General features: G+C 34.8%; 1 protein-coding gene across 5 annotated transcripts in view; it reads left to right on the top strand.

The window, feature by feature from the left end:
- Positions 1–15398, top strand: part of PCGF5 (polycomb group ring finger 5) — a 115342-nt gene that overhangs the window by 82486 nt on the left and 17458 nt on the right. For all 5 annotated transcript variants that reach the window (XM_059899760.1, XM_059899761.1, XM_059899756.1 and 2 more), the window contains exons 7-8: positions 11011–11109; positions 13768–13857. In XM_059899760.1, coding sequence (XP_059755743.1) covers positions 11011–11109; positions 13768–13857 — 189 coding nt within the window. The remainder of the gene's footprint in view (positions 1–11010; positions 11110–13767; positions 13858–15398) is intronic.

Raw genomic sequence — 15398 nt, 5'->3', positions numbered from 1 at the left:
TAGTTTAGGAAAGTTGTTAAACAATGAGAAACAAGAAAAAGCCACAACAGCAATCCCTGAGGAGCAGGCAGGAATTTGATTTCCAGTGTTACCACATTATTTAAAATGTTCAGTTTTCAACAAAATATTATGAGACAGATAGAAACAAGAAAGTATAGCCCATATATAGGAAAAGAAGCGGTCAATAGAAAATGTCCCTGAAGATGCCCAGACACTGAACTTGACTAAATATACATTTAAAAATCATCCATTTAAAATATGTGCAAAGACTACAGTAATCAAAACAGTATGGTACTGGCACAAAAACAGAAATATAGATCAACAGAACAGGATAGAAGTCCAGAGATAAACCTGCATACCTAGGGTCAACTAATCTGTGACAAAGGAGGCAAGATATACAATGGAGAAAAGACAGTCTTGTCAATAAGTGGTGCTGGGAAAACTGGAAAGCTACATGTTAAAAAATGAAATTAGAACACTCCCTAACACCATACACAAAAATAAACTCAAAATGGATTAAAGACCTAAATGTAAGGCCAAATACTATAAAACTCTTGGAGGAAAACATAGGCAGAACACTCTGACATAAATCACAGCAATATCTTTTTTGATTCACCTCCTAGAGTAATGAAAATAAAAACAAAAATAAACAAGTGGGACCTAATTAAACTTCAAAGCTTTTGCACAGCAGAGGAAACCATAAACAAAACGAAAAGACAACCCACAGAATGGGAGAAAATATTTGCAACTGAAGCAACTGACAACGGATTAATCTCCAAGATACACAAACGGCTCATGCAGCTCAATATCAAAAAAAACAATGACTCAATCAAAAAATGGGTGGAAGATCTAAATAGACATTTCTCCAAAAAAGACATACAGATGGCCAAAAAGCACCTGAAAAGATGCTCAACATCACTAATTATTAGAGAAATGCAAATCAAAACTACAATGAGGTATCACCTCACACCAGTCAGAATGGCCGTCATCAAAGAATCTACAAACAATAAATGCTAGAGAGGGTGTGGAGAAAAGGGAACGCTCTTGCACTGTTGGTGGGGATGTAAATTGGTACATATATCTGGAGAGTACTGTAATTTGAAAAGATACATGCACCCTATTGTTCATCGCAGCCCTATTTACAATAGCCAAGACATCAAAGCAAATTAAATGTCCATCAGCAAAGGAATGGATAAAGAAGATGTGGTACGTATATACAATGGAATATTACTCAGCCATAAAAAAAAGCACAAAATAATGCCATTTGCAGCAACACGGATGGACCTAGAGATTATCATGCTAAGTGAAGTAAGCCAGAGAAAGACAAATATCATATGATATCACTTACATGTGGAATCTAAAAAAATGGTACAAATGAACTTATTTACGAAACAGAAATAGAGTCACAGATGTAAAAAACTTATGGTTACCAAAGGTGAAGGGAGGGGGAGCAGATAAATTAGGAAATTAGGATTAACAAATACACACTAATATATATAAAATAGATAGCTAATAAGAACCTACTGTATAGCTCAAAGAATGGGTATTTGTATATGTATAGCTGATTCACTTTGATGTACAGCTGAAACTAACAACACTGTAAATCAACTATACTCCAATAAAAAAAATTTTTTTAATGTACAAAGAACTAAAAGAAATTATACCTAAACATCTACATGAAAGTACAAGAACAATCTCACCAACTAGAGAATGTTAATTAAAAGGTAGAAATTATTTTTTAAAATGTTGGAGTTGAAAAGTGCAATAACTGAAATGAAAAATTAACTGAAGAGGTTCAGTGGCAGATTTGAGTCATAGGAAATGAACCCCAAAACTTGAAGATAGACTGAGATTACTCAGTTTGAGGAACAGAAAGAAAAGTAATGAAGAAAAATGAGTGGATACTCAGAGACCTGTAGGATAGCATCAGACTTACCAACATACACATAATGGAAGTCCCCAAAGAAGAAGAAGAAGAGAAAAGGACAAAGTATATTTGAAGTTTTTGGCCCAAAACTTCCCAAATTTGATGAAAAACATTAAACATCCCAGAAGCTCAACAAACTCCAGATATGATAAACTCAAAGAAATTCATAGCTAGACTCATCATAATCAAACTGTTAAAAGACAGAAAATCTTGAAAGCAACAATAAAGAAGTGACTCATCAGTTACAAGTGATGTTCAATAAGGTTAGTAGCTGATTTCTCATCAGAAGCTATAAAGGCCAGAAGGCAGTAGGATGACATATGCAAAGTGCTGAAAGAAAAAAACCTGTCAACCAAGGATTCTATGTCCATCAAAAATTTATATCCTTCTAAAAGGAAGGAGAATTTAAAATACTGCCAGGTAAACAAAAACTAAGAGACTGTGTCACTACCAGACCTTCTCTGCAAATAATGAAGGGCGTCCTTCAGGCTTAAACAAAAGGACACTTAGACAGTATTCAAATCCACATTAATAAATAGAGACCGCTAGTAAAGGTAACTGTACAGGTAAATATAAAAGACAAAAGTAAAGTATGTTTTGTGTGTAAACTTTTTTTCTCCTATCTGATTTAAAAGATGACTGCATAAAGCAGTAACTCTAAATTTATGTTAATGGGCACACTAAGTATAAAGATGTAATTTGAGACAGTAACAGCAGGGGGGCTGGGGGGTGGGAAGCAGCTACATAGGAGCAAATTTTTCTATGCTATTGAAATTAAGATAGTATTATTCCAAAGTAGACTGTTACAAATTTAGATGTCAGTTGTAATCTTCAGGGAAATCACAAAGAAAGTCACTTGAAAATACATAGTAAAAGAAATGACAAGGCAGTTAAAGAGGCATTTTGTAGTATATCATTTCAACACAAGATAAAACAGTAATTGAGAAACAGAGGAACAAAAAGACCTAAGATACAACAGAAAACAAATTTTTTAAATGGCAGATATAAATCCTACCCTAACAGTAATTATCTTGAAATGGATTAAACTCTCCAGTTAAAGGCAAGTATCGGCAGACTGCATTAAAAATACATGATACAACTCTATGTTGTCTGCAAGAGACATAGCTTAGATTCATAGACATAAATGGGTTGAAAGTAGGGGAATGGAAAAATACCATGCAAACAGTAACCAAAAGAGCAGGCATGGCAATAGACTTTCAGACAAAAATTATCAGAAACAAAGATGGACATTTTATAATGATAAAAGTGTTAATCCATCAAAGAAATATAACAGTTATAAATGCACCTAATAACAACAGAGCCCCAAAATATATGGAGCAAAAACTGACAGAATTGAAGGGAAAAATAGACAATTCAACAATAATACCACTTTCAATAATGTACTTCAATACCACACTTTTAATAATGGATAGAACAACTAGAAAAAAAAGGTCAATAAGGAAATAGAAGATTTGAACAGCACCAAAATTAACTAGACCTAATAGACATCTCTAGACTGCTGTACCCAACAACAGCAGGATACACATTCTTTTCAAGCTCATATAGAACATTCTTCAGGATAGACCTTATGTTAGGCTACAGAAGAAGTTTCAATAAACTTAAAAGGATTGAAATCATACAAAGTATATTGTCCAACCACAATGGAATGAAATTAGAAATCAATAACAGGAGGAAATTTGTCAAAATTCACAAGTGTGTGGAAATTAAGCAACAGATTCCTAAATAATGTGTGAAAGAAGAAATCACAAGGGAAATTAGAAAATACTTTGAGATGAATGAAAATGAAAGCACAACATGCCAAAACTAATGGGATGTGGCGAAAGCAGTGTTTAGAGGGAAATTTATACTTATGAACACCTACATTAAAACAGAAGGAAGATCTCAGATTAATAACCTAGTCTTCTATCTTAAACTAGAAAAAGGAAAAACTAAAAGGAAGCAGAAGAAAGCAATTAATTAAAAGATTTGATTGGGGAAAAATGAAAGAGAATAGAAAAGCAGCAAAGAAAGTTAATGAAACCAAATATTTGTTCTTTGAGAAGATGAAAATTGGCAAATCTTTTACTAGACAAAGAAAGAAAGAGGACTCAACTTACTAAAATGAGGAATGAAAGAAGGGATATTACTAGCAACCTTACAGAAATAGAAAGGATTATAAGGGAATGCTATGAAAAATAGTATGCCAACAAATTAGATAACCTAGATGAAATGGAAAATTCCTAGAAAAACACAAACTACCAAAACTGACTCAGGAAGAAATATTAAAATCTGAAGACCTATAACAAGCAAAGAGATGAAATTAGTAATTTAAAAAGAAAAATGTTCCCGCAAAGCAAATCCCAAATGTTTAAGAATTAACACCAGTCTTTCATAAACTCTTCCAAAAGATAGAAGAGGAATACTTCCCAACTCATTCTATAGGCCAGTTATTACCCTGATACCAAAACCAAAGACATCACAACTTCTGTGCATCAAAAGACACAATCAAGAGAGTGAAAAGACAACCTACAAAATGGGAGAAAATATTTGCAAATCATAACTTTAGGGGTTTTTTTGTTTTGTTTTCTTTAGACTTCCTTTTTTTTAAAATTTTTTTTTATACAGCAGGTTCTTATTAGTTATCTAGTTTATACATATTAGTGTATACATGTCAATCCCAGTCTCCCAATTCATCCCACCAACAACAACAACCCCCCCGCCACTTCCCCCCCTTGGTGTCCATATGTTTATTCTCTACATCTGTGTCTCTATTTCTGCCTTGCAAACCGGTTCATCTGTACCATTTTTCTAGACTCCACATATATGTGTTAATATACGGTATTTGTTTTTCTCTTTCTGAGTTACTTCACTCTCTATGACAGTCTCTAGGTCCCTCCACGTCTCTACAAATGACCCAATTTCATTCCTTTTTATGGCTGAGTAATATTCCATTGTGTGTATGTACCACGTCTTCTTTATCCATTAGTCTGTCGATGGGCATTTAGGTTGCTTCCATGACCTGGCTATTGTAAATAGTGCTGCAGTGAACATTGGGGTGCATGTGTCTTTTTGAATTATGGTTTTCTCTGGGTGTATGCCCAACAGTGGTATTGCTGGGTCATATGGTAATTCTATTTTTAGTTTTTTAAGGAACCTCCATACTGTTCTCCATAGTGGCTGTATCAATTTACATTCCCCCCAACAGTGCAAGAGGGTTCCCTTTTCTCCACACCCTCTCCAGCATTTGCATAACTTTAGGGGTTAATATCCAGAATATATAAAGAACTCTGAAACTCAACAACAAAAATAAATAATCCAATTAAGAATTGGGCAAAGGGGTTAAATAGACATTTCTCCAAAGGTGATATACAAATGGCCAACAGGCATATGAAAAGATGCTCAATCAACATCACTGATTATCAGAGAAATGAAAACCAAAACCACAATAATATATCACCCTTTAGGATGGCTACTATCAAAAACAAAACAGAAAATAGCAAGGGTCAGTAAGGACATAGAGACATGGGAACCTTTGTGCACTACTGGTGAAATTGTAAATTGTGCAACCCCTGTGGAAAACAATGTGGCGATTCCTTCAAAAATTAAACAGAATTACCTTATGATCCAACAATCTCATTTCTGGGTATATATGCAAAAGAATTTAAAGCAGAGTCTGGACACCCATGTTCATAGATGCACTATTCACAATAGCCAAGGAGGTGGAAGCATTCCACATATCCATCAACAGGTAACAAAATGTGGTGTATATAGTGGATACAGCCTTTAATTATTCAGCCTTTAAAAGGAAGGAAATCCTGTCATGTCCTACAACATGGATGAACTTGAGGACATTATGCTAAGTGAAATAAGCCAATCACAAAAAGACAGATACTATGTGATTCCACTTGAGGTATCTATTCAAATACATAAAAACAGACAGTATTATGCTTTTTACTGGGGCTGGGAGGAGGGGGAAAAAGGAGTTGTTAGTGTAAGGTTTTCAGTTTGTCCCAGTGAAAAAATTCTAAAGATCTGTTTCACAACAGTGTCAGTATACACAACACTGCTCAAGTATACACTTAAAAACAGTTAAGACGGTAAGTTTTGTGTTTTGTGTTTTTTACCACAATTAAAATTGCAAAAAAAACTTTAGAAGAAAGGAAAATTATGACCAGTTTTCTTCATGAATACAGATGCAAAAATCAACAAAATACTAGCCAACTGACTCCAGCAACGTATGAAAAGGATTGTACATCATGACCAAGGTTGGTTCAATGGTGATATACCATGTTACTAGAATAAAGGTGTGAAAACTACATAATCATCTCAGTAGATGAAGAGAAAGCATTTGACAAAATCCAGTACTCTTTCTTGGTAAAAACACTCAACAGATTATGACTAGAAGGGAACTGCCTCAACCTGAAAAAGGTATCTACAAAAATCCCACAGCTATCATCATAGTTAATGTTGAAAGCTTTTCCCCTTTGATCAGGAATAAGACAAGGATGTCTGCTTTCACCAATTCTGTTCAATATTGTGTGCTAGAGTTTCTAGGTAGAGTAATAAGACAAGAAAAAGAAACTAAAATCATCCAGACTAGAAAAGAAGTAAAACTATTTCTGTTTGCACATGGTATGGTCTTGTATATAGAAAATCCTTAGGAGTCCACAGAAAAAGTATGTTGGCTAGAAAACAAGCTTAGCAAGGTTACAGGATACAAGAACTAGGAATAAATGGGAAATGTACAATCCAAAAATGAAAGTTAAAAAAGTGATTTCATTTTACAGTAGCATCAGAAGGAATAAAATACTTAGGAGGAATATGTTTAACCAAAAAAGGTGTAAGATTTGTGTACTGAAAATTACAGTACAGCAAAAGAATTTAAGAAGGCCTCAATAAATGGGAGGGCATCCCATGTTTCTGAATTAGAAGACTTACTTAATATTGCTAAGGTGGCAGTCCTACCCAAATTGCTCTTCATATTCAATGAAAATTCTAACCACAATTCTAACTGCCTTTTATGGGACCTGGAATAGTCAAAACACTCTAAAGAACAAAAACATTGAAGGACAATTTCAAAACCTGCTTCAAAGCTCTAGTAATCAAGACGGTGTGATACTGGCATAAGCGTAGACATATAAATGAGTGAAACAGAACTGAGAGTCAGAAATAAATCCATATATCTATGATGAGTTTATTTTCGACACGGGGCCAAGTTAATTCAAGGAGAAAGAATAATCTTTCAACCAATGATGCTAGAAGAACTGAATATCCACATGTAAAAAACGAACTCGGATCCCTACCTCATGCTATGTACAAAAATTAATTCGGAACGGATCAAATACCTAAATGTAACAGCTGAAACTATAAAACTCTTAGGAGAAAACACGGATAAGTTTTCATGACCTTGGATTTTGCAGTGGATTCTTAGAAGTGACACCATCAGGACAAGCATCAAAAGAAAGTTAAATTAGAGTATCAAAATTAAAAACTTTTGTACATCAAAGAACACTATCAAAGTGAAAAGACAACCTGCACAATGGGAGAAAGTATTTGCAAATCACATGTATGATAAGCCTTTGTATCCAGAATGTATAAACTGCTTTTACAAGTCAACAACAAAAAGATAATCTTTTTTTTTTTTAAGTGGGCAAGGGATTTGAATTGTATATTTTCCTTGGAGAAATGTCTGATAGCCAATAAGCACATTAAAAGATGCTACACATCATTAGTCGTTAGAGCTATGCAAATAAAAATCACCATGAGGTACCACTTCACATCCACTAGGATGGCTATAATTTTTAAAAAAGGAAAATAATAAATGTTGGGTAGAATGTGGAGAAATTGGAACCCTTATACATTACTGATGGGAAGGTGAAGTGCTGCAGCTGCTGTGAAAAGCAGTTTGGCAGTTCCTCAAAAAGTTTAACAGAGTTACCATATGACCCAACATTTCCACTCCTGAATACATGCTCAAGAGAATTGAAAACATATGTTCACACAAAATCTTGTACATGAATGTTCATAACAACATTATTCGTAATAGCCAAACAGTGAAAACAGCCCAGATGTCCATCAACTTATGAATGGATAAAATGTGATAAATCTACCCATTGGAATATTAGTCAGCTATAAACTGAATTAAATACTGATACATGCTACAACATGTACAACATGAATGAACCTTGAAAACATTATGCTAAGTGAAAGAAGCCAAACACATATTGTATGATTCCATTTATATGAGATGTCCAGAATAGGCAGTTCCATACACAGAGAAAGTTAGATTAGCAGTTGTCAGGGTCTGGGGACAGGGAAGAATGAGTAGTGACACCTAGTGGGTATGGAGTTTCTTTGGGGGTGATGAAAATGACCCGGAACCAAATAGTGGTAATGGTTGCACAGCCTCACGAATATACTAAAAACTGCTGAATTGTGTGCTTTAAATGGTGACTTCTGTAGTGTTTGAATTATATTTCAATTTTTTTAGAAGTCAAAAAAAGTCAAGCTGGACAATTGTGTTAGCTGGTGGAGATACTAACCATACCATTCTGAAGACGAGAGAAAAAACATTGTAAGGTGTTTGGGCTTAAAAACAAAAACAAAAAATTCAATAATCATTATCACAAGAACTAGAATTTGTTGAAGTGTATCCTAGAACTGGAAGCCCGTCTAACTTGTGACATGGACCACTATCTGACTTCAGATCTAGTCTTTATAACTCTTCTAAAAACAAAGGGATAAAGAGTAAAAAAAAAGCCTCTAGGGGGGCTTCCCTGGTGGCGCAGTGGTTGAGAATCTGCCTGCCAATGCAGGTGACACGGGTTCGAGCCCTGGTCTGGGAAGATCCCACATGCCGCGGAGCAACTAGGCCCGTGCGCCACAACTACTGAGCCTGCGCATCTGGAGCCTGTGCCCCGCAGCAAGAGAGGCCACGACAGTGAAAAGGCCCGCGCACCACGATGAAGAGTGGCCCCCGCTTGCCACAACTAGAGAAAGCCCTCGCATAGAAACAAAGACCCAAAACAGCCAAATAAATAAAGTCAGGAGCTCTTTAAAAAAAAAAAAGCCTCTAGGGTAACCACCTTAGAAGCAGAAAGGAGCCTTTTTGGAACTGTTCCTCTTCTGGCCTGAGTTAGAAGGGACAGGTTAAAAGGCAAGGGGATTGTTCCGTGAAAGGGGAAGTTAACATTCTTGAAACACAAACCAAACCTTTTCCATGTATTACTTCTTCAAATGTACAGGTGTGCTGAAATGTTGATCCCCTCAGGGCAGCAGAGCAGGATCTGGGCTACACATCCACTGCCCCAGGGGTCTCCCTTTTAACCCCTCTGCGTGTAGTATGAATGTTTCCATTTCCTATGTGTGTCATGAAATGAAATGGTTAGGGAAGAAGCACTGCTCTTAGGGTCATCTCTTTAAGGTTCTCCCCACCTGCCTTATCATCATCTACTGATCGCCCTTAATTGTCATTACTCCTCTTAAAATATGTCAACTACTTTTCAGAGAGCTATACAACAGTTCCCAAGTGCACCTAGCTAGGAAACAACAAGGTTAATTTGGTGTAGTTACATTTTTATAGAGAGAATACATATATTTCCAAAGTACTTACAAATCAAATATTAAATAATCCAAGATGGAATTTTGTTAGCGATCGATGTCAAACCTTATTGGATTATGAATTCCAGAAATAAGCTTTTGCCTACTTTTTAAAATCTTTGCTCTTCTGACATCTCTATACTTACTAATAATTTTAAGAAGGTTGTAAGTAATGACACCAGGTCATTTCTGCAGGTTCTTTCAACATTAGACTTCCTCGCGGATAAGAATACACTTAAAGGGTCTTCCAGTACCCTCACATTATTCTCTGACTTAACTGGGACCTATGAAACATGCTAACAATTATTTATTAGCTGTTTAGAGCAAGAAAACGATAGGAAACCTTGATGAGGTTGAGATGATGTGAGCAGATAACAGAGAGAACGTCTATGTGTGTATCTATCACTTTGTTTTCATGCTGACTAGAATGTCAAGTCTTCCCATTTGAAATGGGTAGAATACACGTCTTGCTTTAGATGTGACTTTTAACTTCTGTTTTCTTTTAATGGGTACTTTACCATGTGAATTGTGATCAGGTGTCATTTGTAGGTTAGTTTCTTTTGGTCTTGGCTGGGAAATATATTTTGCTAGGAATATATTTTGACTGGATAGTTCTACTTTTTGACTTAGTGAATTAAAGAACATCTCCAAATTGTTGACCTAATTTCCTAAACATAAGTAGAAGTAACACTTTATACCTTTAAAAAATTCAATTGCTGGGTTTTGGTTTTGTTTTTAGTATTGATAACTTTTAAGGTTTGGGAATATAGTTTTGTTTCACAAATTGGTTCATGTTTATCATGTCTACAACCTCATTTTGACTCATTTTGGGTGTCCATTCTAGATTGGTTCTTATATTTTAGTGACGTTCAGGCTTAATGAATGAATTAGTACTGCTAACGAAATGCGAAAAATCAAGGCATACACAACATTGTTTTTCCAGTAAAGTACTGCCACAGCCCATCAGACACTGACTGGGCATATTTCTCCCCAACCAAGAGTTCATACTACACGACTTCTAGTTGGTGGGGATCTTGTGGCCTAACTGGCTTCTCTCTGTTGAATCCAAAGTCTCCTCAGAGCCCCATTTGAAATCACTGCTTTAAAAAAAAAAAATTTATGTTTGACAGTTTTTTTTAATGTGCCTAATTCTTTCAAAAGTGACAAAATATTTTATATGCTTTTTGTGACTTTATTTTCAATTAAACTCATGATGTATTCTTTACCAAAAGGTTTAGAGGAATGCAGATTGCATGTTTGCAAGGATTTTCCTAGTACACATGATGGTACATGATATTTTTGAAGAATATCATCTAAGTACCCAAGAATTAGGAACATTTTTACTCACAAGTACTAAAGAGCTGTAAATTGAAACATTTTCAGAATAAATCTTGAAAATACTCAAAATGATAGTGGAAATGACACCTGTAGTGTTATTAAAAGCGAGGTAAAATATTTTCATTAGTAATCTTTATTTCCTTTAGGGTTTAATGAAGAAATTCATTCGGTGTTCTACACGTGTAACTGTGGGAACTATTAAAAAATTTCTAAGTTTAAAACTAAAACTTCCAAGTTCTTATGAGGTAAGTTCATAATCTAATCTTGATCATTTTGATAATTCTAATGTGAAGTAAAATTCTAACAAATTAATTTTGTGGAAACTTTGGTTACTTTCATGTTAAAAATTTTTGGAATGTAATATTCTATTTGTTTAATCTGTGTTTTTGAATTTAACGTCCTGACTAAAACATGATACTAATAAACTTAACGTTTTATAATTAGAGGAGATATTTAAATAACATTAAGTATTCTTGAAATAAATATCCCAGCTAAATGGATACTTTTTTTTTTTTTAATGCCAGCATGCTTTATGGTATGTCTTTTTTTTCAGTCTGAGACCTTTCAATCCATTTTAATGAATTCTTTATAGACTTCTTTTTCAGAATGTAAAACATTGTCTTTTTATCAAAGGGATTTTGTAACGTTCATTTAGTTCTATAACATGCAAAAATGATATTTGCTTAGACCTAAGTAAAACCAACATACTGCATCTGCATACATGTAGTCTATGAGTTTCTTACAGGAGAAGTCAGTTGCCCTGATGTTGATCACAGTACAGCTTGTAATGTGTGCAGTGTTAGAGAATGTTTATGACCCTATAGCTCTGGCTATCCCTTACAAGGAGATGCGGCTACCATTTCTCACCTGCCCAAACGGCAGTCTTGCAACTTGTATGAATTTCCTCTTCCTCCCCTTTGAGTTCCACTAGTCGCATCTAAAACAACTAAAGATCGAGGCTAGCTTCCTGTATAAACAGAGACATCAAAGGAAAAATAGTTTTTCAGGCTTATATACAATAGTATTCATATGAACAGTCACAGCAGAAATTAAACAGGATTTGAACATAGGCATTGACAAGTATTAAGTCTGTATTTTGAGGAAACCTCTGAACCTGACCTTATTTTAAAATGTCTTGCAGATGACTAATTAATCTATGGATTAAGAATTAATTCTTATGTGTTTGGTCCTATAAAAAAATTTCCAGAGATAGTAACTTTGACATTAGGAAAAAAATTGTGAATGTTAAAGCCATATGTACTTGATAAAAGTAAAAGAAAAAAAAGATTTATAGATATAAACACAGTGAAATAGAAAATGAAATTGTTTTTATAATTTGGTTTTGCTCTTTATTCTCTTCTTGCAAAATACCACCTGCAGTTTTATTTCCTTACTTTCAAGTGTGACTCATTGAGTTATTTTCTAGTTTTCAGGAAGTTGTTAGAGCTGAGAGAACTGTTACTCTCATAGAGTCTTACCGCTGGCACTTACTATATACATTTCTCTATAGACTTTTCTATAGAAAGGATGGAAGGGGGAGAAACTGAATTCACTGACATCTTATCTATCCCAATGCAAAGAACTTTCCCTATGATTTTTAGTAATATTTACTGTTCCCCCCTTATTTTGCTGCCCCACATGTAAGGGGATGATTTAATGAAATACCTAACAGCTGAAGTGTCTGTAACAGCACTGGTAACTGGGGCAGGATGGTTTGGTTTTCAAATGACAATAATAGAAGCTGCGTACCTAGTTGGGAATTGCATCCTAAGTAAGTCCCTTTACCTCTTTGCTTATGAATTTATTTTACAGGCAAGATAAAGAAAATAAAACTATCTACTTTGTTCTTTTAAAAATAAAATGGTGTCTGAAAAACATTCTGAGGTCCATTTAAGTCACCATAAATCATCCAAAAATCAATATAATTTAGCTAATAATTTATCTAGTACAATTGGAACTATACTCATTTTAGACTTAAAGTTCAAAACTCCAGTCTCTCTCTAGCCAGACAAGAATTATTTAAAAGCCATTCTTCTTCCTCCTTTCCACACTTTAAATTAAATCCTATCAGTTTGCTTTTAATCTCTAGAGAACTGAAATGTTTTATTTATAGGGATCTATAATAAATGCTTGTTTAATGATGCTTTGTTGAATTTGTAAATCATAGCCACAGCTCCTGTGGCCTTGTTAAGGACTTGTGGGGAGCAGGGGTTGTTTGGTTGCTGCAACTCTAGAGCAAAAGTGAGCATTGATAAGTATGACCCTTTTTTGAAGTTCCATACAAGGTGGGAAGATGGCATGGTAAATATTATGCAGGTTACCAGCTAAGCAGAGCAGAGAGGTGGAGAGCCCTGGGAGACGCAGGCCTGTGGCCTGGTCCTAATTGTTCTGTCAGCTTGAATGCCTTGAAGACCCCAAAAATCATGTATCCATATCCATTCATTTACCCGCTGCAAATATAAACTAATGCAGAGGAGGAAAGCAGCTCCTTCAAATGAGAGATGAATTCATAAGCCAAATGTGCCATGAGGAATTATAAGGTTTCCACAATTTCTTCTCATTCAGTAAGAAATCACAGAAATATGTCTAAATCTCAAAGGCTGCACAGAGACATAGACTAAGAAAGTTCACATTACGTTTCAAAATTAGGTGATGAACTTGAGATAGAGGTATGTGGGACAAGACAGACAGTGATTCATGTTAATTATATCTGAATTGTTAATACCTATGAGATGAGGCAGTGCTTTTAATAGAAGGATCCGGTGTTCTTTTCAAATAATGGACACTACTTCTATTTTGATATAAGTATTTGAATCTTTTTTGAAATTTGGAAAAAAAAGTGTAAAACACTTATGAATTGAGAATTATTTATGTTAATGGATCTGTAACTGTTCTTTTTAAAGTTGGATGTGCTGTGCAATGGTGAAATTATGGGGAAGGATCATACTATGGAGTTCATCTACATGACAAGATGGCGACTAAGAGGCGAAAATGTAAATTGCTTTTATATTTACCTACGTGTATATTTAGTTCTTTACCATTATGTTATTCAAATTTAACAGTTACTTAGACACTTTAAAAAAAAAAAAAACTAGCTTGGGAGAGAAGAAACTGGTTCCTCTTATTGTTTCTCAGCTACTCCATGATAGTTGGTCCCAAGTACAAGGCCGAGATGTGTGTTAGATGTGGTTTTGTTATATTTAAGGTAAGTTTAAAACATCAATTTGAATATGTTCAGAACTCAGCTAACCTAGAGACGGAGGAGATAGCACTTACATTTTTTTAAACCCTAGTAAATTATGGGAACTTTTGAGTTCTGCCCTGACTAGTATGTTTAATGGTTAAGATATTTTTTGTTTGTGGTAGAGGAAACAGATAGGGTAGAATCTAGATAATCTTTTTTTCAGGTACCACCTTTACATTGAAAGTATAAAATCGGACCGAAGGGTAAGTGAGTTTGCAGTGGTTTCTGATGCCAGAATTAGATTGTTGTGCCTTAGGCCCCAGGCAATTTGGGAGAGATAATTAAAAGGAGGAAACTAAGAAAATTTTTTTAAAAACCCAAAAAGAGTTTGTATTTTGAACTATATCTTTGATTAGGGTTAATTAGAAGGTTCAAGTGTATCTTATCTGAGTTATATGTAACATTGATATTAGGGAAATTTGAGGGGCTAGGGATTATAACGCTGATATGTAGCAGTAAGGAATACAGTAGTAATTATAAAAAACACAAAATTAAGAAATGCAGCCTCACACAATTACAGTGGCTCAAAAACATACTTATGTTGAATGTAAACATCTATGGAACTTTTTTTTTTTTTTTTTTCAGAAGAACTGTCTTGGTATGATACAATAATAAATGAAGCACGTAACTTCTTAATTCAGAATTTTTTTCTATTCACATCCCACTTGGATGACGCCTTCCTTGTGAGGCTGAGTTCTCGTGACCAGGAGGAATAAGTTATGTTCTAGTCCCAGCCACCAACTGGTTGTGTGCCTTGAGGAACTCATGAAACCTCTCTAGGGCTCCTTTTTTTTTTTATTCTAATTGTCTTTGTATTTGGTAAATTACTACTTGCCTATGACATTTTATATATTTTTAAATGGTTGTACATACATCACTCTCATTTAATCCATCTAACCAGAATGTTTCGGGTACCAAGTGCAGATTACAGATGTAGTCAGTTCTCTTGCCTGGCCCTGCTGGGGCCTAAATATTGTGGTATTACACATAATAGTAATACCACAATATTGGTATAATTTTAGCTTTCTTTGATAGTTCATTGGACACTTCAGTATGTGTTAGTGCCTGATATCATCATTATGAATAGGTTTGCCTTAAGGTTGAAGAGCTGTAACTCGTCATCCACTGCAAGACATCTACTGATACTCACTTGTCCTTCACCAGATCCCTTCCCAAAGGTCTCCCACACTGCCAGTTATTTTAATGTCAAAGCATGAAAGAGCTAATTCATAGAAATTGTTATTAATAAAGAGAAACCAGTCTACTACAGTTGTGCTTCTGATTACACAT

Source organism: Balaenoptera ricei, chromosome 16 (genome assembly GCF_028023285.1).
Source record: "Balaenoptera ricei isolate mBalRic1 chromosome 16, mBalRic1.hap2, whole genome shotgun sequence".
NCBI classification, from domain to species: Eukaryota; Metazoa; Chordata; class Mammalia; order Artiodactyla; family Balaenopteridae; genus Balaenoptera; species Balaenoptera ricei.
Note: the sequence above shows the minus strand (reverse complement) of the source record. Positions and strands in the feature narration are given on the sequence as shown.